The sequence below is a fragment of the Nycticebus coucang genome, chromosome 12 (genome assembly GCF_027406575.1).
Source record: "Nycticebus coucang isolate mNycCou1 chromosome 12, mNycCou1.pri, whole genome shotgun sequence".
Lineage (NCBI taxonomy): Eukaryota > Metazoa > Chordata > Mammalia > Primates > Lorisidae > Nycticebus > Nycticebus coucang.
In genome coordinates this window covers 83,839,694-83,864,444 of record NC_069791.1, presented here as the reverse complement: position 1 = coordinate 83,864,444, position 24,751 = coordinate 83,839,694, and the positions used below count along the sequence as shown (strand labels likewise).

At 43.5% G+C, this 24,751-nt stretch overlaps 1 protein-coding gene and 1 non-coding gene across 10 annotated transcripts in view; one reads left to right on the top strand and one right to left on the bottom strand.

The window, feature by feature from the left end:
- Nucleotides 1–24,751, top strand: part of KATNIP (katanin interacting protein) — a 243,581-nt gene that overhangs the window by 102,444 nt on the left and 116,386 nt on the right. For 7 of the 9 annotated variants that reach the window (XR_008373188.1, XM_053554668.1, XM_053554666.1 and 4 more), the window contains 2 exons: nucleotides 2,280–2,411; nucleotides 9,394–9,522. Coding sequence is in view for 8 of the 9 variants with exons in the window: in XM_053554668.1 (XP_053410643.1) it covers nucleotides 2,280–2,411; nucleotides 9,394–9,522 (261 nt within the window). In the remaining variant the exon portion in view is untranslated. The remainder of the gene's footprint in view (nucleotides 1–2,279; nucleotides 2,412–9,393; nucleotides 9,523–24,751) is intronic. The other 2 variants (XM_053554667.1, XM_053554673.1) reach the window with 1 other exon arrangement.
- Nucleotides 17,159–17,287, bottom strand: LOC128563033 (small nucleolar RNA SNORA11). The gene has a single exon (XR_008373705.1). It is a non-coding gene; the product is annotated as a small nucleolar RNA SNORA11 (small nucleolar RNA).

Below are 24,751 nucleotides of genomic sequence, written 5' to 3'. Positions count from 1 at the left end.
TCTCTACCACATAACATAGTTGGCTTGCGTTTAGGGGCCACATTGAACAAAACAAACACCAGAGAGGAGGTCTGGCCACCTGTGTAGAGCGGATGCCATCTGAGTAAGTGCTGTATGCCAGAGCCCCATGCTGAGGGCTCAGCCTGCATCACTTTGTGCCGTCCTTGTGACACCTCTGCGAGGAAGGTCTCATGAGTGCCGTCTTAACAGACATGGAAACTGGTACTCAGGGAGATTAGGTGACTTGTTCAAGGTCACTCAGGGAATAAGTGTCAGAGTTCCAGGAATTGAACCAACCTGCAACTCAGGCCCTTCCCCAGGCATGAGCAACTGTAATATAACTACAAAATGGTGAGCACCCACAGCGTGGTACCAGCTGGGGTGAAGGGGAGCTGTGTGCCCCAGAAGCTGCACCATGTGGCTTACAGACTGCTACTGCTGTGCCCTCTCTAAACCAGGCATTTAGAGGTGGCCGCTGAGACAAGTGGATGATACTACCTGGCACCCTGGTTCCTCTGTTTCCACCAGGCTGTGTTTGGTGTTGGCTTTCTTCCTTATTCTCTTAAGATGGCTGCTCTGCTCCAAAACACCCATCTCCATTCCAGTCTGGAAGGATGAAAGGATAAATGATCTGTATCACCACAGCTGGTCAGGGAAGAAGTGGGTATGGAGAAGAATCGAGTTGGTCCCAATTACCAGGACACTAGCATTGTCACACCTGATTACTTGGCTTTTCCTAGCTACAAGCCCCAGCAATGTCACCATCCCAACAGGGCACACTGCCACCTCAACAGAAGCAGGTAGTGGGCAGAATCTGGGTGGGCAGAGCTCTAGCAGTATCACCACAGCTGGTCAGGGAAGAAGTGGGTATGGAGAAGATTTGGGAGAATGGCATTAAGACTGGGAGAACAGCATGAGCAAAGGCACAGAGGCAGAAGAGTTTAGAGTGTAAGGGAGGGTCAAGACGCTATCACAAATAACATAATTTACATTGGCTTGTGTGAAAAACGAGAAAGTTTCTGGGAGGTTTGCTTTAGGTGTGGCTAGATCCAGGGAACATAAACAAACCTAGCTCCACCTCAGATCATCAGGCACTGAATTCTCATAAGGAACGTACAACCTAGATCCCTCACCCGTGCAGTTTACAGTAGGGTTTGCAGTCCTATGAGAATCTAATGCCGCCACTTCACTGACAGGAGGCAGAGCTGAGGCAGTGATGCAAAGGATGAGGAGTGGCTGTAGATACAGAAGAAGTTTCTCTTGCTTGCCTGCCGCTCACCTCCTTCTCTGTGGCCCAGTCTGGTTCCTAAAGGCCACAGATCTGGTCTGCAGCCTGGGGTGTTGGAGACCACAGGGTTTAAGGCACAGGTTTGGCTGCCCAAGTCACAGTGGCTTAAGCAGCATGAAAGCTGATGTTTCTGACATGATGCTGCTTAAGTGGGGGCAGTCACCCCTGCCTCGAGAGGTCATCAGGAGCTCAGGCACTAGTGGTCTTGTTACCCTGCCATCCTCCAGCTGTGGCTTTCCTTTCACGGTGCCAGGCAGCTCACCCCCATCTGCACATTCCAGCTGGCAGGAAGGGGAGCAGATTATGGGGAGGCTGGCCCCTTCCCTGTAAAGGCACAGTTGGAGGATGCAGTGCACATCTCTGCCTCCCACCCCACCTCATTTGCCAGATATGTCCACATGGTCCCTTCCGGCTACAGGGGAGACTGGGAATGCCACGTCACCATCTGGAAACTTGATACAAGAGAAAGGGAAAATGGACGCTGGGAGGTAGCCTGCTGTCTGCCAGGCCAGGCCCTAAGTTTATTTCCCAAAGAATGATCCCAGAAATGCCAGAAAAAAGAGAGGCCCCACATGCTTATTTCTATAGTCCCAAGTTCTGTTCTGTGTTCCATTTTAGGATATCCATAGTCTGTGTATGTGTGGGCTAGGGTTTCCCAAAAGAATTTGATCACAAAGCCCTTTTTTGAGAAATTTACCATCTACTAAAAGTCTACTGATAAATAATTTCAAACCAAGAAGTTATTTTTAAAAATTCTATTAAGCACACTTTAGACAGTAAGAAGCAGTCAAGACTGGTGCAGGCCAGCAGATGGGTGCTGCCAGGCCAGCGTTCACCATGACAAAACTGCTATTCTGTGTAGGCACATGGCCAGTGGAATCTACGTTCTGGAATCTACGTTCTCCACCTCTTTAGTGTTGGTCCTTGCCCTTCAGAGGAATAAAGATGTTCATGCCACTATATCTGAAATGGTCTGAATTTTTGTATCTAGAAATCTGTGCAGATCAGAACAGAAGCTGGCTCACGGCTCCATATTGAACCTCCTTTGGACTATTCTGAAGATTTTGAGCTATGTGGGGACGAGACAATCAAGGCAAAGGATGCTTCTGAGGATGATGCACAGGTAGGGACTGGCCTCAGCCTCGTGCTGCATTGGCCCTGGGGGGAACTGTTTGATAGTTATTTTCCAGTCCCTTACTTGCCCCTGCATTTCTTCACTTTTGCATTTATTTCATACACTTTGATGGGCACACAAATCCTGGACTGGGAGGTCAGTAAGTCTGGTATCTGACCTGAAAGAGTCAAAACGTACAATCCCTGTACAGCAAGAGAGTGCAGAGTGGTGGGGCAAAGTATCTGGAAGGCTGCCTAGTGGGATGACATTTGCCCTGGGCCCTAGAAGCTGGGTACAAGTGTGAGGAACAAGGAGGTGAGGGCAGGAAGGCAGAGCGGACATTAGCATGTCCACATGTGTCTATGTGCACCTGTTAAATATTTTGAGCATCATCTCCTGGAGCAGCAAAAGCCACACATGTAGAAACTCAGAAGCTCATGCAGTTATAGCTCAGAGTCTAGGTCAGTTCGACAATTGACAAGATTGATAATGTGGCATCTTACTCCCCTTCCTCAAATTGCCATTTCATTTTTTTTTTATTTTTCTATGTATTTTATTTGTTTTGTTTTTTTATATTGTTCCACTTTTTTTTTAATTGTTGGGGATTCATTAAGGGTACAAAGAACCAAGTTACATTGATTGCATTTGTTAGGTAAAGTCCCTCTTTTTTTTTTTTGAGACAGAGTTTCATTATGTTGCCCAGTACACAGTTTACAGTTCACAGCAACCTCTAACTCTTGGGCTTAAGCAATTCTCTTGTTTTTATTTTTTTTTTTTAGAGACAGAGTCTCACTTTTTTGCCCTTGGTAGAGTGCTATGGCATCACAGATCAAGCAACCGCCAACTCCTGGGCTTAAGCAATTCTCTTGCCTCAGCCTTCTAAGTAGTTGGGACTACAGGTGCCCACCACAATGCCGGGCTATTTTTTGTTGCAGTTTGGCTGGGGCCGAGTTTGAACCAGCCACCTCTGAATATAGGGCCGGCGCTCTACTCACTGAGCCACAGGCACTGCCCATTAAGCGATTCTCTTGCCTCAGCCTCCCAGGTAGCTGGGACTACAGGTGTCCGCCACAACGCCCGGCTATATTTTTGGTTGTAGTTGTCATTGTTTGGCAGGCTCGGGCTGGGTTCGTACCCACTAGCTCTGGTGTATGTGGCTGGCGCCCTAGTCACTGAGCTACAGGCACTGAGCCAAGTCCCTCTTATAATTGTGTGCCGCCTGCAAAAGGCGTGTCACACACCTTCACTCACCCTCCCTCCCTCCCCCGCCATTTCATTTCTGAAATCCCTTGAGCTGCAGAAGTATATCCTCATCTTTCTTTCCTCCAATAAGCCTTTGTTGAGGACCTGTTTTTCAGCATCAGGCTCTGTCCCAGGCACCAGAGATCTGGAAATGAGTAAAACTGACTAGATGACTACAGGCAGTCCCTGAGTTACAAACATCCGACTTACATACCACTCACACTTATGAACAGAAGCTATTACAGTGAATCCCCAAGTCACAACCAACCAACCAATTGCTGTACAACTTACACTTACAGGTGGAGGCTATTATAGGTAGTAGGCAGATATACCTGTTGTAACTTACATACAAATTCAACTTAAGAACAAACCTACAGGCTCAGCACCTGTAGCTCAAGCAGCTAAGGCACCAGCCACATACACTAGAGCTGGCGGGTTCAAATCCAGCCCAGACCTGCCAAACAACAATGACAACTACAAACAAAAAATAGCCGGGCATTGTGGCGCACACCTATAGTCCCAGTTACTTGGGAGGCTGAGGCAAGAGAATTGCTTAAGCCCAGGAGTTGGAGGTTGCTGTAAGCACTGGGCAACATAGAGAAACTCTGTTTCAAAAAAAAAAAAAAAATACCAAGAACAAACCTACAGAACCTATCTCATTCATAACCTGGGGACTGCCTGTATTCTTAAGCAACTTATATTCAATGGGGGTGGGGGGACAGACAGTAAAGAAAAAAGTAGGAAGTAAGCAATGAGATAATTTTAGGTAGCCATAAGTTCTATAAAGAAAACAGCAGAGACAGTCGGGCATGGTGGCTCACTCCTGTAATCCCAGCACTCTAGAAGGTCAAGGAGGGTGGATTGCCTGAGCTCCTAGGTTTGAGACCAGCTTGAGCAAGAGTGAGTCCCTGTCTCTAAAAATAGCCAGGCGTTGTGGCAGGCCACCTATAGTCCTAGTTACTTGGGAGGCTGAGGCAAGAGAATCACTTGAGCCCAAGAGTTTGAGGTTGCTGTGAGCTGTGACGCTATGGCACTCTACTGACGGTGACAAAGTGAGACTCTGTCTCAAAAAAAAAGAAAGAAAACAGGTGGCACCTGTGGCTCAGTGGGTAGGGTGCCAGCCCCATATACCAAGGCTGGTGGGTTGAAACCCAGCCCTAGCCAAACTGCAACAAAAAATAGCCAGGCATTGTGGTGGGCACGTATAGTCCCAGCTACTCGGGAGGCTGAGGCAAGAGAATCGCCTAAGCCCAGGAATTGGAGGTGGTTGTGAGCTGTGACACCACAGCACTCTACCAAGGGTGATAAAGTGAGACTCTGTCTCTAAAGAAAAAAAAAAAGAAAAGAAAGAAAAGAAAACAGAAGAGAGACCAGCCTAAGGAAGAGCGAGACCTCATCTCTAAAAAGAAAAAGAATAGCTAGGTGTTGTGGCAGGCATCTATAGTCCCAGCTACTTGGGAGGCTGAGGCAAGAGGATTCGTTAAGCTCAAGAGTTTGAGGTTGCTGTGAGCTAACACACCATGACACTCTACCGAGAGTGACCTAGTGAAACTCTGTTTTGAAAAAAAAAAAAGAAAACAGAAGAGGGGGAATGGGACAAGATGGTGTGGGAGAGAGCGTGCAGCCTTAGAGTAGCCAGGGGAGGAAGGCCTCTTTCAACATGACATTTCAGCGGACACCTACTGGGTAAGAAGCGCCTTGGCAAGAAGCCACAGGAAAGGCAGGTAGAGGAAACAGCAAATACAGATGACAGTGAGGCTGGGCCTTAAGGAGCAGGGTGCGGGCACAGTGTGGGGGCGCAGAATGAAGTGAGGCAGGAGGGGCAGGGACTAGGGGCGTGGAATAGGCCTGTGATGGGGGGACAATTAGAGTTTATTCCAAGAGCATTGTTTGTTTGTTTTTGTACAGACAGAGTCTCACTTTATTGCCCTCACAGCAGCAACCTCCAATTCCTGGGCTTAGGCGAATCTCTTGCCTCAGCCTCCCGAGTAGCTGGGACTACAGGCGCCCGCCACAACGCCCGGCTATTTTTTTGTTGCAGTTTGGCCAAGAACTGGTTTGAACCTGCCACCCTCCGTATATGGGGCCAGTGCCCTACCCACTGAGGCACAGATGCCGCCCAGTATTGTTTTTATAATTAGAATGAATGTCACCTCCATGTTTATGTATAAGGAAAATTATCAAGAAGTGCAGGTCAAAGTCAAGTCGCTAAGCCACACCCTGTGCCATTTGACAGAGCAGCATTGGTTCAGCTGGGCCCTGGCGGCAGGTTCAGTAGCCTCACCACAAGGGCAGAATCTTCCCTCCATGTGTTGCTTTTATGAAGAAAATTACTCATAAAGGACATGGGAATGCTATCCAGGAAACTTTGCTCTAATTTTTGTCTCACATAAGGTAAGGAACAAGGATCACTTTGCTTCTCATCCAAGTTGCAAAAAGCCTGAGAGTTAATTGGAAATTTATGTCTTCCTAAAAAAGAGAATAAAAGGCTTTTCTTTCTTTTTTTCTGTCTCTCAAGTCCTTATTCTGTCACTTGGGCTAGATTGCCGTGGCATCATCACAGCTCACAGCAATCCTAAACTCCTAAGTTCAAGGAATCCTCCTGCCTCAGCCTCCAAAGTAGCTGAACTACAGGTGCCCTCCACAATGCCTGGCTAAATTTTCTATTTTTAGGAGAAACAGGGTCTGGTTCTTGTTCAGGCTAGATAAAAACTTTTTTCCATGAAATGACCCAGTGACCTTGTTTCCCTACCAAGCCCATAAAAGTGAGATTAAACAGTAGGCAAAATTGTGGGTTTTATTACCTTTAAAGCCTACCTTCCATACAAAACACACACACACACACACACACACTTTGCTTTTAAATTAACCAAACAGCACCCTGCTCAGGATCAGTCTGTGGCAAACAGTCATGAGTTTCTCTTCGGTTGCAGAGCTGGGTTTTAGCCACATGCCCTCCCCAGCCCATGTCACAGAATGTACGTGTGCCCTTGAAGCAGGAGGCCGTGGTAGTTTGCCTTTGGTCGAACATTGGGCACCTCTTGTTAAATTAACATGCAGTCCTTCCTCTGCAGGCTTCCGAACTCCCTGTAACACAAAGCAGCTGCGGCGTCCCTCATACGCTATTAAGTTCATTAGTATTCCTTTGTGCACGTGCTCTGAATTGGCACTGCCACTGCTCCACGGCACTTAATTTTCTCAACTCCAAGCGCTTGGTTATATTTCTTTCTTTCCTCTCCCCCCTTCTAGAGGGGCCACTCCATAAGGCTTCATAGTCAATTTCCCTTTGGAGTTATTTTCCTGCAAATTGAAGAAGTAAAATGGCAGTTTTCAGTAAAGACAGAAGCCTTAGAGATCCAATCTGAACAGGAAAAGGAAGAAAAAAGCACGTGGCTAAATAAACTCAGCCACCTCACACAGTTTGCAAGTGCAGCCTCAAATGGAGCAAAAGGAAATGCGAGTCTGCATATGTACTTTTCATCTGACCTTCACTGTTGAAACACACCAGCCTCGGGCGGCGCCTGTGGCTCAGTCAGTAAGGCGCCAGCCCCATATACCGAGGGTGACGGGTTCAAACCCGGCCCCGGCCAAACTGCAACCAAAAAACAGCCGGGCGTTGTGGCGGGCGCCTGTAGTCCCAGCTACGCGGGAGGCTGAGGCAAGAGAATCGCTGAAGCCCAGGAGCTGGAGGTTGCTGTGAGCTGTGTGAGGCCACGGCACTCTACCGAGGGCCATAAAGTGAGACCCTGTCTCTACAAAAACAAAAAAAAAAAAGAAACACACCAGCCTCTCATCTTCAGTCACATCCTCAGTGAACTTCAATTTTTTAGCGGCTCAGAGTTCACAGACCAGCATGCTGCAGACACGTTCTGTTGGCCTACACCCATTGACTTGCACGGTGCTTTTAAAAGATGTGAATGACTAGCTGACATTTAAGAATCAGGAGATTCCATGTGAACATCTGAATTGGAGGTTTCAATTGAAAAATTGGGGGACTTGGGGGGTCCACATTCTAATGACTGAAGCTGAGGAGAAAAGTAAAGCAGAGAAAAAGGATGAAGAAGGATGGGAGGGGCGTCACCTCGATGGAGTGATATTTGAGTAGAGATCACAAGTGAGGAAGGGCCTTCTAGGCACAGGGAGTTAGCAAGGAGGCCAGTGTGGCCAGTGAGGGGTGAGGAATAGGAGGGAGGTGGAGGAGGTGAGGTGAGGGAGGCAGTCACAGGTCAGATTGCATTGGGCTTAGGGGCTGTGGCAAAAGATACAGGATCACCTGTAAATCAGAGAGGAAGCTGTCACAGGGTTGTGAGCAATTTCACAACTCCAGTGATAGGAGGGCACCTCTTTCCAGAGATTTCTACCACAGGGCCAGGCCATAGTCCTGTGGGCTTTCCCCGGGACATAGCTGGGTGCTGCAGTGGATGATACCATCTCCATTTAAATGATATTGGCTCCATTGAAGAAGTAGAAGGAATAAAATACCATGTACATTCTTAGAAATCAAGATATCTTATTTTTGGCTCGGCACCTGTAGCATAGTGGTTCGGCGCCAGCCACATACACCGAAGGTGGCAGGTTCGAACCTGGCCTGGGCCAGCTAAATAACAATAACTGCAACAAAAACTAGCTGGATGTTGTGGTGGGCACCTATAGTCCCAGCTACCTGGGAGGCTGAGGCAAGAGAATCTCTTGAGCCCAAGAGTTTGAGGTTGCTGTGAGCTGTGATGCTATGGCACTCTACCGAGGGTGACATAATAAAACTCTCAAAAAAAAAGAAAAGATTATCTTATTTTCCCAAAAATGCATGATCAATATAAAAAATTCAATTTTTTTTACAATTTTTTTCTTTTATAAAGAAAAGTCCTCTCATAACCCCCTGCCCCAGAGATAATTCTGTGAATAGGTAGGTACATCACTATCTAGACTAAAAACGGTGTATCTCATTATACCCAAGAGGTGATAGTTGATCTGGAATGTCTCAGTCCTGTCCCATTCCCAATGACCAGTGTTTCCCAAGTTTCTATTCGACTGATAGATGGCAGGAAGACCTGACCACCCTGACTTCTTCAGGAATGCCATCTGGATTTCTTTTCCTAATGAGTGGATCCTGGAGTGGGGTAAATTGGCTATTTTCCCTCAATTACAATTCAGTGTCTTAAAGTTGTTATTACTGACACGTATGAACAACCAAAGGCCATCATCTTTGACCCAGCACCTCAGTGAAACAGCCTGCCCCCACTAGGCCCCCAGCAGGGCTTGGCAGCAAATCCCTGCTGTCCTTTTGTCATAAATTTCAATGGTGAGACTTAAAAAATGCGGGATCGCTTTTAAGACAATGTCATTGCTTGGATATTTCTGCTGTTTGGACTACCATTTAAGTAATCTCTGAGTGAGTACCTTTTAAAAATTGTTTTGTTATATTAACATAAATGGGATTATCCCACTTTTCTTACTCAACAACATACTATGGCCATCTTTCCACACTGACACTCAACCGCTGCAGAGCCCAGAGGTTCAGAGCACTGTACTGGGAGTCAGCTGCCTGAGTTTCGGTCCTGACCTGCCACGTGTCTGCAGTGGTATAGATGCAGCACGGATGAGAGGAATTGGATCATCAGGAGCGAGAGCACGAGGGTGATTTAGTGAGGGGAGGCATGAAGCAGGGAGACCAACAGAAGAATGAGGCCCCAGCCTGTCTTGGGAGAGTGAGTTGCTTTTACCATGCCCCATTCTCTGTGCTTGTTTCTAGGATACCAAGTCTCCCCCCAGCGCCACGCCCTGTGATTTTAATTTCTCTCTCCTGAACGCACATGGACATTCTGACCCTCCGAGCAACACGGACAAAGAAAGGATCCTCTTAACTATTCAGGATGTCATGGTAAGATCAGTTTTCAGCATCCTAACCTTGATGGGCTGAGGTCTTTTCCATAGCCAGGCAGCTTGGCCATAAAATGGGCCCTATGAAAACAACACAGATTAACAACAGAATTTAGCTTGAACAAAGAAACCTCTGGGCCATCCACCAGAAGATTTAAAATAACACATGAGAAATGTGACTTAATGATGGTATTTTTTAAAAAATAAGCATAAGAGCTCCCATTAAATGAGCACTTACTAAGTGCAGAGCGCCATGTTGAATATGTAATATGCATCACAACGTTAACCCTGTGAGTTTAGTGGGAGGCATTTTCATTCCCATGTCACAGTTTGGAGAAACTGAGGAACAGGGAAATGATGTTGCTCACTCCGGCCTCAGGGAAACCCGCTATGAAGGCCCAGGCTCCACGACTCCTTCTTCTCTGGAATTAACAGTCACAGCCTTGGAATTGGACTGCCCTATTTTTGCTTGAGAATGTGCCACAGTCTATTGTGAATATTATTGATGCCTGGGGGCAAGGTGTTCAGAGGTGACCATCCATCAGTTATGCTTAATAGTGTTTTAAACAATGATAGAGAGAAGCTCTCCTTAGCCAAATATCTCCCCGGTGAACCCATAGCTGAGAACATGGATGAAAAATTTTTCAAAAACAAAATCCAATGAGGAAATAACCAAACAAACCCAAATTGAGGGATAATCTATAAAACAACTAGCCTAGAGTCTTCAAAAATATCAGTGGCATGAGAGACAAAGAAAGGAGACAGTTCTGGATTAAAGGAGGGAAAAGAGACATCACAGTAATGGTGTATGAGACCCAGGGAAGGGAGGAATTATTAAATTTAAGAATAGTTTTAGGAAATTAATGAAAATTGAAAATAGACTATATTGTATTAAATAATATTGTATAGACATTACATTTTCTGAGCAGAATAGTTACAATGTGGTCAGGTTAGAGAATGTCGTTGCTCTCAGGGGACACCTGGTGAGGTGTGCAGGGTTGCACACAACAGACACACAAAAGACAACAACTAGAACATAAATGGGTCAGAATAAAGAACATGTGTATACACATTGAGAAGGAGAAGGTAGAGGAGAGAGAAATGTGGCACGCTATTAGCAAAGGTGAATGCAGGGAAAAGACATTTGAGTGTTCATTATGCTAACATCAATTTTCTGTGTGTTTTACATTTTTTCTAAATAAGAAAAGCACATTAAAGAGATGACCTTCTTCAGTAGAATTAAGCATCAGCAAAAGAAGAAATAGAAAAACATAAAAAAGGAGACCTCCTTATCCCATACTAGGGTTATATCAGTGTCAGATTCCCAACTCTGATGTTGCACTACAGTTATGCAAGATGTTACCATTAGGGGAAACAAATGACATGGGGAATCTACAATTATCCCAAAATAAAGGGTAAAAAATAAATAAGGAAAAGCACAAATGCCCAGGTTCTGCCGCCCAGGGGTTTTGATTCAGATTCAGATTTCTGACTCTTGGTTTGGGTTCAGCCATTACTGGGGTGTGTGTGTGTGTGTGTGTGTGTGTGTGTGTGTTTTGGCAGGGCCTGGGCTTGAACCTGCCACCTCCGGCATATGGCCCTACCCCTTTGAGCCATAGGCACTGCCCCATTACTGCTTTTTTAAAACTCCTCACCTGACTGTAATTTACAACTATGTTTGCAAACCACTGTTACAGGAGAAGGTAGAGCTATGGTTCTCAAAGTTTTGATATGCACAAGAATCACTTAGGATTCTTTTTTTCTTTTCTTTTCTTTTTTTTTTTTTTTTGAGCCAGAGTCCCACTATGTTGCCCTGAGTAGAGTACCGTGGCGTCACAGCTCCCGGCAACCTCAAACTCCTGGGCCCAAGTGACTCTCCTGCCTTAGCCTCCCAAGTAACTGGGACTACAGGCGCCTGCCACAGTGCCCGGCTATTTTTTGGTGCAGTTGTCATTGTTGTTTTAGCTGGCCCGGGCTGGGCTCGAACCTGCCAACTTCGGTATATGTGGCTGGCTCCATAACCACTGTGCTACAGGCACCAAGCCCAATCACTTAGGATATTTGTTTAAAATGCATATTTTAGCCAGGCATGGTGGCTCATGCCTGTAATCCTTGTGCTCTGGGAGGCCAAGGCGGATAGATTGCCTGAGCCTCAGGAGTTGGGAGACCAGTCTGAGCAAGAGCGAGAAAAAGAGAAAAACTAGCCAGGTGGAGGATCGCTTGAGCCCAGGAGTTTGAGGTTGCTGTGAGCTATGATACCATTGTACTCTACCCAGGGCAACAGAATAAGACTATGTCTCAAAAAAAAAAAAGAAAAAAGAAAATGGATATTTTATGCCTAATTTTTAAGCTAATGGAATTTATATATAGAAGGGTAGCACATTTTCTTTTCTTTCTTTCTTTTTTTTTTTTTTTTGTAGAGAGAGAGTCTCACTTTATGGCCCTGAGTAGAGTGCCGTGGCATCACACAGCTCATAGCAACCTCCAACTCCTGGGCTTAGGCAATTCTCTTGCCTCAGCCTCCCAAGTAGCTGGGACTACAGACGCCCACCACAACGCTCAGCTATTTTCTTGTTGCAGTTTGGCCAGGGTCGGGTTTGAACCCGCCACCCTCGGTATATGGGGCCGGTACCCTACCCACTGAGCCACAGGCGCCACCCACACATTTTCTTTTTTAGCATAAGAACTCTCAGTTGATTCTGAACCAGAGGCCTGAAGATTAGAGAATGCCTCAAATGGAAGGAAGAATTTTTGAGATACTTTGGACTTTGGGGCTTGGATTTGGGGACTATAAAAGAAATAAGTTCAAAAAATCAATGTTAAAAGCTCTTTTAGGCCAAGTACAGTGGTTCACGCCTGTAATCCCAGTACTTAGAGAGGCCAGGGCAGGGAGATTGCTTGAAGTGCAAAAGTTCAAGGCTCCAGTGAACTCTGATCATACCACTGCACTACTCCAGCCTGGGTGGCAGAGCAAGACCCTGTCTCTGAAAACAAACAAACAAACAAAAAAAACCCCAACTCAGCCAGGTAAGGTGGCTCACGCCTATAATCCTAGCACTCTGGGAGGTCGAGGCAGGTGGATTGCTTGAACTCACGAGTTTGAGACCAGCCTGAGCAAAAGCAAGACCCTGTCTCTACTAAAAATAGAAAAACTGAGGCAAGAGGATCACTTGAGCCTGAGGTTGCTGTGAACTATGATTCCATAGCACTCTACCCAGGGCAACAGCTTGAGACCGTCTCAAAAGAAACAAAAACAAAACAAACAAAAACCTCTTCAAGGCCAGGAAGATACACAATGCGGGGTGGGGGTGGGGGTGTCTACTCTTCTCTGTGAAACCATACCCTATTCTTGGGTGGGAGAGAATGGCACTTTAAAATATATGTAATACCCTAATACCCTATAAACATGTACAATTATTATATACCCATAATAATTAAAATTTTTAAATATATACAAAATACACAAAAGATACAAAAACATAGTAGCTCCTGACAATATCTCCTATGTTATTGGTCAATTTCTACCCAAATATTAACCATTGATATCAGGAAAAGACTAAATTATGTTCGACATACTCTTCTAAGAAGACAAGTTTTTTGTTTTTGTTTTGGTTTTTTTTGAGGTAAGAGTCTCACTCTGTCACTGGGGCTAGAGTGCCATGGCCTCAGCTTAGCTCAAGTAATCCTCTTGCCTCAGCCCCTCAAGTAGCTGGGCTTATAGGTATGCACTACCACATCTGACTAATTTTTCTATTTTTAGTAGAGATAGTCTCACTTTGCTCAGGATGGTCTTGAACTCCTGAGTTCAAGGGATCCTCCCACCTTCGCCTCCCAGAGTGTTAGGATTACAGTTGTGAGCCACCTCATCCAGCCAAACAATGAAGTCTTAATATATATATTAGAAATATTTTCATGTATAACTACTTAGGTGGCTGGGTGCCTATAGCTAAGTGGTTAGAGCGCTAGCCTTGTGCACCAGGGGTGGTGGGTTTGAACCTGACCCAGGTCTGCTTAACAAAAAAAAAAAAAAAAACACCAACTACTTAGGGTTTTGACTATTTAAAGAGGTGTTTTTAGGTAAATAGAAAATTAATTTTGTGTTGTTATATTAAGACAGCATTCTATTATGAAAGTAAATATGCCTTCATCCTATTTAGTTGTCCTCTCTTTGGTCACATTTCAAAATGTGGCTCAAACTTGAGAAAAAACAATGCAGAGAAAATAGAGGCACGTAGGAGTGGCGTTCTAACCAGGGATGACTTCAGAAATATGCTAAAATTCAGGATAAGGACAGAAATATAGTGATGAATGGGAGGGAGTTCAGCCAAAGGAGAGAGCCTGGACTTGTGACTAGAAGGGCCAGCTCCAGCTCACATATGCGTTCTGTTGGCTGGCCTGCTGGTGTGCTATGCTCATCACTGTTATTTTATTTTGAATTAGAAAACTTTCCTTCTAAGCAGGCTGGTTTGCCCTGGCCCCATTCCCTGCCGTGTGGCCCTGCGACTCATCTCCATGTTTTCTAGTACATCTCTGAAAGGTGGTTGGGCTTTGTGAGCCCTGTTTTAGGGAGCAGAAAGAGCAAGAAACTGAGATGCAGCAAGCTTGGAAAAGGTAATTTGGGCTTTTCCATAAACTCTCTGTAGCGCCTTGGGCTAAGTCACGCTGTTTTGGAGCCCCCAATCCCTGTGACAAGAAGGGGTGAATTAGGTATTTTCTATGCCCGCCAGCTCTGAAATTATAAATCCTAGGTGAAGTTTATAGGAAAACTGTTCCCATATTCCAAAATCTAATGGAGTAGAGCAGCGGTTTTCAACATGTGGGTCGCGACCCACAGGAACTGTATTAAAGGGTTGGCCTTGACCTCCCCAATAGGTGGGACTATAGGTATCACCCGCTCCCAGGCCTCCCCGCCCTTCAACCTGGTACTCAGCCTATAAAAAAAGGTCTTGATATTTACAGCTTCAAGTGCCTTTCTTCCATCTCAGATCTAAGTTTTATGGTAGCAGATACATGATCTGTCTCATGGCCCACTGTGTCTCTGGTCCCTATATGTGCCTGCCATAGGGTTAGTTTGCAAATAAATCTTTGTTAAGCAAATGAATCAATGAGTGAGAGGTACAGATGTTGATTAGGCACCCTGGCCAGCCCACACAGACTGAGTCAAGTCAGCACCTTCACTAAGTTATAATTACAGTGACAGTATTTCCCAAACTGTGAGTCAGGACACATAATCTGACAAAGGATTTTTGTGCTGCCTGGAGTAAAAGAGTCGGTTTGGGAGATAGTTTGGATCTTGAAATATTGGGATTTCTGGCACATGATATTAGTGTAAAAGAATGTTTTAAGTCCTACATGAGTGAAGCAGGTGTCAGGGAATCATGAGGACTATAGTAGATAATCATAGTACCTTATCATCTTGTAGCAATCTGAGCCCAGTGGGGCCAGGCTTTCTAGGTTTAAGAGAAACCAGACATCTGAGTTTCTTTTTTTCTTTTCTTTTCTTTTTCTTTTTTTTTTTTTTTTTTTGAGACAGAGTCTCACTATATCACCCTAGGTAGAGAGCTGTGGAGTCACGGCTCACAGCAACCTCAAACTCTTGGGCTTAGGTGATTCTCTTGTCTCAGCCTCCCAAGTATTGGGGACTACAGGTGCCTGCCACAATGTCTAGCTGTTTTTTGTTGCAGTTGTCATTGTTGTTTAGTGGCCTGGGCTGGGTTCGAACCCACTAGCCTCGATATATGTGACCAGTGCTGTAACCACTGTGCTGTGGGCGCCGAGCCCTGAGTTTCTTAATGTTTGTTTTCTCCCATTTTTTTTTTTTTTTTATGTTGGCAAGTAATTCACAATTTCTTATGTGCCAAACAAAATATACCTACCGGCCCAATTTGGCCTTTATGTTTTTTTTGTTTTTGTTTTACATATTTTTTTCTTTCTAGAGATAAGGTCTCACTCTGTTCCCCAGGTTGGTCTCAAACTCCTACCCTCAAGAGATCCTCTCACCAGGCAGCACCTGTGCTTCAGTGGGTAGAGCACCAGCCCCATATACCAAGGGTGGTGGGTTCAAACTCTACCCCTGCAAAACTGCAACAAAGAAATGGCTGGGCATTGTGGCAGGTGCCTGTGGTCCCAGCTACTCAGGAGGCTGAGGCAGGAGAATAGCCTGGGCCCAGGAGTTGGAGGTTACTGTGAGCTGTGTGATGCCAAGGCACTCTACTGAGGGCCATAGGGTGAGACTCTGTTTCTACCCACCACCACCCCACCACTCCCCAAAAAAAGGGAAAGGAAGAGAGATCCTCTCACCTTAGCCTCTTAAAGTGCTGGGATTCCACTTACAACTTCTAGTTTACACAATGAAAATTTGTCAGTTCCTGACAAGAGTGGAGGAAGAGGGCTGGACACAGTGGCTCACTCCTATAATCCTGGCAGTCTGGGAGGCTGAGGCAGGTGGATTGCTTGAGCTCAGGATTTTTGAGACTAGCCTGAGCAAAAGTGAAACCCTATCTCTACTAAAAATAGAAAATTAGCTGGCTGTCATGGTGGGTGCCTGTAGTCCCAGTTACTCAGATGCTGAGGCAAGAAGATCTCTTAAGCCCAAGAAATTGAGGTTGCTGTGAGCTATGATGATTTCACAGCACTCTACCTAGGGCACAGAGTGAGACTCTGTCTCAAAAAAAAAAAAAAGAAAGAAAAGAAAAAAAAGTGGAGGTAGTGAAAGTGGTTCTTGAGTTGCCCCTTTGCCATCCAGGACTGTAAGAGGCACTCAGAGATACTCAGCTGGACAGCTCAGACCAAGGGACAGTCTGACTGATGGCATTAGGCAGGGCCCTGGGCAAGTGGGTCAAACGGCACAGGGCCTGCTGAGCAGGGATAATTTGGTGATGAGCATGAATGATGTGGAATGCTATCAAACAGCACTAAATGCCCCTAACACTCAGGTCCAGAAGGGAGAGATGCACTGGCTCCTTCCCCCTCAGAGTGTTTTGTAAGTCAAGATACAGGATGGACTCTAACTTACTAAAGAATCTTTTTCCATCTTAATGAAAATAAAGAATAACTTCTGAATCAATATTAGAATAAATAATCTTTTTTATGTTTTACATTTATAGCCTTAGGTATTTTCACATTATATTGTGTCATTTTATATAACACATAATGCATGAGTGCTTTCTAGTTAAAAAAGATTCAAACAGTCTTGGCACCTATAACTCAATGGTTAGGACGCTAGCCACATACACTGGGGACTGTTGGATTTGAACCTGGCCCGGGCCTGCTGAACAACAATGATAAAAACAGCAACAACAACAGCTAGGCATTGTGGCTTGCGCCTATAGTCCCAGCTACTTGGGAGGCTGAGGCAAGAGTATCAGTTAAGCCCAAGAGTTTGAGGTCTCTGAGCTGTGATGCCATGGCACTCTACCAAGGGCAACTTAGTGAGACTGTGTCTCGGGTTGGGGAGAAGGAAGATTCAAACAGTTCAGAAGTAAACTGAGTATAATATGAAATGCTTTTTCTTTTTTTTTTTTAATTTCCAATATTTTATCAGGCAATTTTTCAAACATATGATACAGTTGAAAGAATTATACAGTGATCACCCATGCACCCATCAAATACATTTCGTAACCCTTTTCGTCTTCTTCTCATGTGGGAAATTTGTTCATAGGGAGGCCACAAGTTTTGTGCCCCTCATCACAATGACCCCAGATTCCTTTTGAGTGTGTTATGAACAGAGGAACCATTCTTCATGAAATGCTCTTTCTACCTACCCTGCCAAACCATCCTTAGCTTTTGGGCTGAGAATGTATACTTTATCTATTTAGTTACCTATTCATTCAGTGACTCATTTATGGATTACTTTCTATTTTAGTTCTTCTCTGCTTTTATCTTATTAATTCCTTCCCTAAACTTTTTTGTTTAATTTATTGTTTTGGTTCTATCCCATCTCTACCCCTATAACCTGACTTAAGTTGAATGTTTAATTCATTTATTTTCAGTTTTGTTTTTTCTAAAATATCAGTTTTAAGGCTATAATTTTTCCTCTGATTATTGTTTTGTACTCATCCCACAAATTTTACTGTGTAGTGCTTTCCTTATCATTTATTTCTAATTGGTTTGTGATTTCAGGAGTTTTTTCTTAATTTTTTTTCTTTTTTCTTCTTCTTTTTTTTTTTTTTTTTTTATCCTAAAAGAAGATTTTAGCTGGTTTTTTTCCTCCTCGTTAGGAAAGTTTTTTGTTTTGTTTTTTTTTGAGACAGAGCCTCAAGCTGTCGCCCTGGGTAGAGTGCTGTGGCTTCATAGCTCACAGCAACCTCCAACTCCTGGAGTCAAGCGATTCTCCTGCCTCAACCTCCCAAGTAGCTGGGACTATAGGTGCTTGCCACAATGCCCAGCTATTTTTTGGTTGCACATGTCATTGTTGTTTGGTGGGCCTGGGCTGGTGTATGTGGCTGGTGCCTTAGCTGCTTGAGCCACAGGCGCCGGGCCAGGAAAGTTTTTTCAAATGTTTTAAGTAAACAGTTGTTTTTTTTTTTTCTGTTTTGGGGGTCTTTGCTATCCTTTTGTGTTAATTTTTAATATTACTACATTATGATTTAAGAATGGCCTGTTTGATTTCTGGTTTTTAGAAGTTACTGAGTTTTTGCTGGTGGACTACCAGATAGCATATCAAAAAGATAATCATTCTCTTTTGGACTCAGCGCTTATAGCTCAGCAGCTAGGGTGCCAGCCACATATTCAAATTTAGCCCAGCATGCCAAACAATGACAACTACAACCAAAAAATAGCTGGGCGTTGTGGCAGACACCTGTAGTCCCAGCTACTTGGGAGGCTGAGACAAGAGAGTAGCTTAAGCCCAAGAGTTTGAGGTTGTTGTGAGCTGTGATGCCACGGCACTCTACTCAGGTGACAGCTTGAGACTCTGTCTCAAAAAAAAAAATCCTTCTCTTTTGGTTACTAAGTTCTCAATATACCTACTGAATACTTAACTTGGTGATTCTTAAAGTATGGCCTCAGACCTCCAATTGTATTTTTCCATGTGTAATGCATACTTTTTTTGAGGGAAAAAATAAAGATGCACATTATACATGAGTACTATGGCTTGGGACCAAGGGAGGCCAGTAGGCCTCCCAGGGATGGCAAACCCTCCCACAGGGTTCCAGTGCAGGAGGATCCAGGATCTGGTAGGAGCAAACCAGAAGCCTCCACCAAGCCCTGCAATCAGGGGAGAGGGTGATGGAGGCGTTGGTGAGGTGAGCCATGGCCTTGTAGGGTGAGGGGTGAGGCCCAAAATCCAGCTGCATAGAGGGGACCAGGAACCTGGCACAGGCCCCAGGGACCTGCCTGGCTGCCCGAAGTTCAAGTGGCCTCAGAAACTTCTGCCCAAATGAACAGATGTGTGGTGATGTCTGTCATAGCCCTCGTTGTGGCCATGAGGGAGGGATTCCAAGAGAGGGGGGAGGGGCAGCCTTTACAGAGCAGGTGATTGTGGAAGGGTGTTGCGATCTGCAAGTTTACCAGGGGAGCATTAGTCCTCCTCAGATGTGTCTCTCCCAGCCAAGAGTTAATCACTTTTTTTTTTATTGTTTAATCATAGCTGTGTACATTAGTGCAATCAAGGGGTACGATGTGCTGGTTTCATATACAATCTGAAATATTCTCATCAAACTGTTCAATGTGGTCTTCATGGCATTTTCTTAGTTATTGTATGTAGACATTTGTATTCTGCCTTTAGTAAATTTTGCCTGTACCCATTCTAAGATGCCCCGTAGGTGTGGCCCCACCCATTACCCTCCCTCCACCATCACCTCCCCCCTCCCTTCTGCTTCCTTGGCCCTTTCCTCATAGCCTTGTGCTATAGTTGGGTTATAGCCTTCATGTGAAAGCTATAATTTAGCTTCATAGTAGGGCTGAGTACATTGGATACCTTTTCTTCCATTCCTGAGATACTTTGCTAAGAAAAATATGTTCCAGCTCCATCCATGTAAACATGAAAGAGGTAAAGTCTCCATCTTTCTTTAAGGCTGCATAATATTCCATGGTATACATGTACCACAATTTGCTAGTCCATCCGTGGGGCAATGGGCACTTGGGCTTCTTCCATGACTTAGCAATTATGAATTGGGCTGCAATAAACATTCTGGTACAGGTGTCTTTGTTATATGGTGATTTTTGGTCTTCTGGGTGTAAACCTAGTAAAGGAATTATAGGATCAAATGGCAGGTCTACTTTTAGGTCTCTAAGTATTCTCCAAACATCCTTCCAGAAGGAACGTATTAGTGTGCATTCCCACCAGCAGTGTAGAAGTGTGCCCTTTTCTCCACATCCATGCCAACATCTCTGGTTCTGGGATTTCGTTATGTGGGCTATTCATACTGGGGTTAGTTGATATCTCAAAGTAGTTTTGATTTGCATTTCTCTGATGATTAAGGATGATGAGCTTTTTTTGATGTGTCTGTAGATCGTGCATCTGTCTTCTTTAGAGAAGTTTCTCTTCAAGTCCCTTGCCCACCCTGAGATGGGATCACATGTTCTTTTCTTGTTAATACGTTTGAGCTCTCTGTGGATTCTGGTTATTAGATCTTTATTGGAGGTATAACCTGCAGATATTTACTCCCATTATGAGGGCTGTCTGCTTGCTTTATTTACTATGTTCTTGGCTGTGCAGAAGCTTTTTAGTTTGATCAGGTCCCAGTAGTGTATTTTTGATACTGCTTCAATTGCCTGTGGAGTCCTCCTCATAAAATATTCACCCAGGCCGATTCCTTCGAGAGTTTCCCCTGCACTTTCTTCAAGTATTTTTATAGTTTCATGTCTTGAGTTTAAATCTTTTATCCAGTGAGATTCTGTCTTAGTTAATGGTGAAAGGTGTGGGTCCAGTTTCAATCTTCTACAGGTTGCCAGCCAGTTCACCCAGCACCATTTGTTAAATAGGGAATCTTTTCCCCACTGAATGTTTTTAATTGGCTTGTCAAAGTTCAAATAACGGTAAGTAGCTGGATTCATCTTTTGGTTCTCTATTCTATTCCAGACATCTATTTCTCTGTTTTTGTACCAATACCATGCTGTTTTGATCACTATCGATTTATAGTACAGTCTCAGGTCTGGTAGCGTGATTCCTCCTGCTGTGTTTTTATTGCTGAGTAATGTTTTGGCTATTTGAGTTTTTTTCTGATTCCATATAAAATGAAGTATTACTTTTTCAAGATCTTTAAAGTATGACAATGGAGCTTTAATAGGAATTGCATTAAAATTATATATTGCTTTGGGTAGTATAGACATTTTAACAATGTTGATTCTTCCCAGCCATGAGCATGGTATGTTTTTCCATTTGTTAACATCTTCAGCTATTTCTTTTCTTAAAGTTTCATAGTTCTCTTTGTAGAGATCTTTCACATCCTTTGTTAGGTATACTCCCAAATATTTCATCTTCTTTGGCACTACTGTGAAAGGAATAGAGTCCTTGACTGTTTTTTTGGCTTGGTTATTGTTGGTATATATAAAGGCTACAGATTTATGGGTGTTGATTTTGTAGCCTGAGACATTGCTGTATTCCTTGGTCACTTCTAAAAGTTTTGTAGTAGAGTCCCTAGTGTTTTCCAGATATATGATCATATCATCTGCAAAGAATGAAAGTTTGATCTCTTCTGACCCCATGTGGATGCCCTTGATTGTCTTTTCTTCCCTAATTGCATTGGCTAAAACTTCCATTACAATATTATAGAGCAATGGAGACAATAGGCAACTTTGCCTGGTTCCTGATCTAAGTGGAAATGATTTCAATTTAACTCCATTCAATACAATATTGTCTGTGGGTTTGCTGTAGATGGCCTCTATTAGTTTAAGAATGTCCCTTCTATACCAATGTTCTTAAATGTTCCGATCATGAAGGGATGCTGGATATTATCAAAAACTTTTTCTGCATCAATTGAAAGAATCATATGGTCCTTATTTTTTAGTTTGTTTATGTGCTGAATTACATGTATAGATTTACGTATATTGAACCAGCCTTAAGACCCTGGGATAAATCCCACTTGGTCGTGGTGTATAATTGTTTTGATGTGTTGTTGGAGTCTATTTGTTATGATCGTATTGAGTATTTTAGCATCAATATTTATTAGTGATATTGGTCTATAATTTTCTTTTCTTGTTGGGTCTTTCCCTGGTTTGGAGATCAAGATGATGTTTGCTTCGTAGAATGTGTTAGATAATATTCCTTCTTTTTCTATATTTTGGAAGAGGTTTAGTAATATAGGTACTAGTTCTTTAAAGGTTTGGTAGAATTCTGATGTAAAGTCATCTGGTCCTGGGCTTTTCTTTTTAGGGAGATTTTGTATAGTTGATGCTATTTCAGAACTTGATATAGATCTGTTCAACATTTTCACTTCATTCTGGCTAAGTCTTGGTAGGTGGTGTACTTCCAGGTATTGGTCGATTTCTTTCAGATTTTCATATTTCTGAGAGTAGAGTAGTATTTGTTCTGTAGTATTTGTTAAGGATTTTTTTTAATTTCTGAGGGGTCTGTTGTTGTTTCATCGTTACCATTTCTGATTGATGAAATTAGAGATTTTACTCTTTTTTTCCTGGTTAGGTTGGCCAAAGGTTTATCTATTTTATTGATCTTTTCAAAAAACCAACTTTTGGATTTATTGATCTGTTGTATAATTCTTTTGTTTTCCATTTCATTTAATTCTGCTCTGATTTTGGTTATTTCTTTTCTTCTGCTGGGTTTGGGGTTGGAGTGTTCTTCCTTGTCCAGTTGCTTGAGATGTCCCATTAAGTTATTAACTTCCTCTCTTTCCATTTTCTTGAGAAGGCTTGCAGTCTGTCAATTTCCCTCTTAGGACAGCCTTTACAGTATCCCAGAGGTTCTGGTAATTCGTGTCTTGATTGTTGTTTTGTTCCCAAAATTTGGTGATTTCTTTCTTAATCTCATCTATAACCCATCTATCCTTCAGCATAAGGTTGTTTAGCTTCCATGTTTTGGTATGAGTATGCAGGTTCCTGTTGTTATTGAATTCAACTTTTATTCCATGATGGTCTGAGAAGATGCAAGGAATAATTTCTTTTTTTTTTTTTAATTTGTTGAGGTTAGATTTGTGGCCTAGGATGTGGTTGATTTTGGAGTATGTTCCGTGGGCTGATGAGAAGAATGTGTATTCAGTTTTGTTGGGATGAAATGTTCTGTAGATGTCTGTAAAGTCCAGATGTTGAATGGTTAAGTTTGGTTAACAATTTCTTTGCTTAGCTTCTTTTTGGAGGATCTATCCAGCACTGCTAAAGGGGTGTTAAAATCTGCAACTACTATGCAACTGGAGGAAATCAAGTTGCTCATGTCTGTTAGAGTTTCTCTTATAAATTGAGGTGCGTTCTGGTTGGGTGCATAAATATTAATAATTGAAATCTCATCATATTGAGTATTACCTTTAACAAATATGAAGTGTCCATCCTTATCCTTACTTATTGCTGTTGGTTTAAAGCCTATTGCATCTATGAATAGGTTTGCAATGCCTGCTTTTCTCTGCTTTCCATTTGCCTGGAGTATAGATGACCATCCCTTCACCTTGAATCTATATTTGTCTTTTAGTGTAAGATGCAATTCTTGTTTGCAGCAGATATCTGGCTTGAGTTTTTGTATCCAGCCAGCCAACCTGTGCCTCTTTAGAGGACAATTTAAACCATTCACACATTAATTGAGAATACTGATAAACCTTTCGAGAATCCGGTGGACTTTTTTTTTTGTAGAGACAGAGTCTCACTTTATGGCCTTCGGTAGAGTGCCATGGCATCACACAGCTCACAGCAACCTCCAACTCCTGAGCTTAAGCGATTCTCTTGCCTCAGCCTCCCAAGTAGCTGGGACTACAGGCACCCGCCACAACGCCCAGCTATTTTTTGGTTGCAGTTCAGCCAGGGTCGGGTTTGAACCCGCCACCCTCCGTATATGGGGCCGGCGCCTTACCAACTGAGACACAGGTGCCGCCCCCGGTGGACATTTTTAATCCTTTTGCGACTTTGGAAGTTGGAATTTGATCAAAATTTTCTGGGTGGGTTTATTTTTGTGGTGGAGGATTAAGCTGGTCTTTATGGAGGATAGGTCTGAGAATATCCTGGAGATCTGGTTTAGTTATGGCAAATTTCTTCAAAATGTGAATGTCATTGAAGTATTTAATTTCTCTGTCATAAATGAAACTCAGTTTAGCTGGGTACAGGATCCTGGGTTGAAAGTTATTTTGTTTTAGGAGATTAAAAGTCGATGACCATCCTCTTCTAGCTTGAAAGTTTTCAGCAGAGAGATCTGCAGTTATTCTAATATTGTTGCCCTTGTAGGTGATGGTTTTCTTTCATCTGACTGCTTTCAGAATTTTCTCCTTCATATTAACTTTAGTGAAATTGATTATGATGTGTCTGGGGGATGTCTTATTTGGGTTGAATCATGCTGGATTCTGAAACTGTCTGCTATCTGAATTTCAGAATCTCTTGGCATGTCTGGAAAGTTCTCCTTCATAATCTCATGGAGAAGAGACTCTGTGCCTTGTGAAGCCACTTTGTTGCTTTCAGGGATCCCTATAAAATGAATATTAGTTTTCTTCGAATTATCCCAGAGCTCTCTGAGAGAGTGATCTGTTTTTGCCCTCCATTTCTTTTCCTCTTTGAGAGTTTGGGAGCATTGGAAGGCCTTGTCTCCAATGTCAGAAATCCTTTCTTCTGCTTGCTCCATTCTGTTACTGAGGGATTCTGCTGTGTTTCTCAGATCTTTGAGGGCTGCAACTTCTTGTCTCAATGTGTCAAAATCTTTGGTCATTTGGTCTTTGAATTCGTTGAATTCTTGAGATACCTTTTAGGTTACTGCTTGGAATTCTAATTCAATCTTACTTGCTATCCAGGTTCTGAATTCGATTTCTGACATCTCAGCTAATTGTTTGTGCATGGGATCTTGTGCTGTGTCTGCCCCATTGATCCTTGGGGGAGCTGATCTACTTTGATTATTCATATTGCCAGAGTTTTTCTGTTGATTTTGCCTCATGATTGTTTTTCACCGTTGCCTCTGGCCGTTCTCAGAGTTGGGGAGGTGTCTCTCCAAGATTAGACCCTAGTGGGATCACTCTCTTGTTGCTGGATCTTTGCAGGGAGTGACCCTATTGCAGTTCCTCTGGGGCTGCCCCAGCCAGGGAGTTCTGGTTGTGGAAGCAGCTCTGGAGTGTGACACACCTGTATCCAGCAACAGGGTGGGAGGT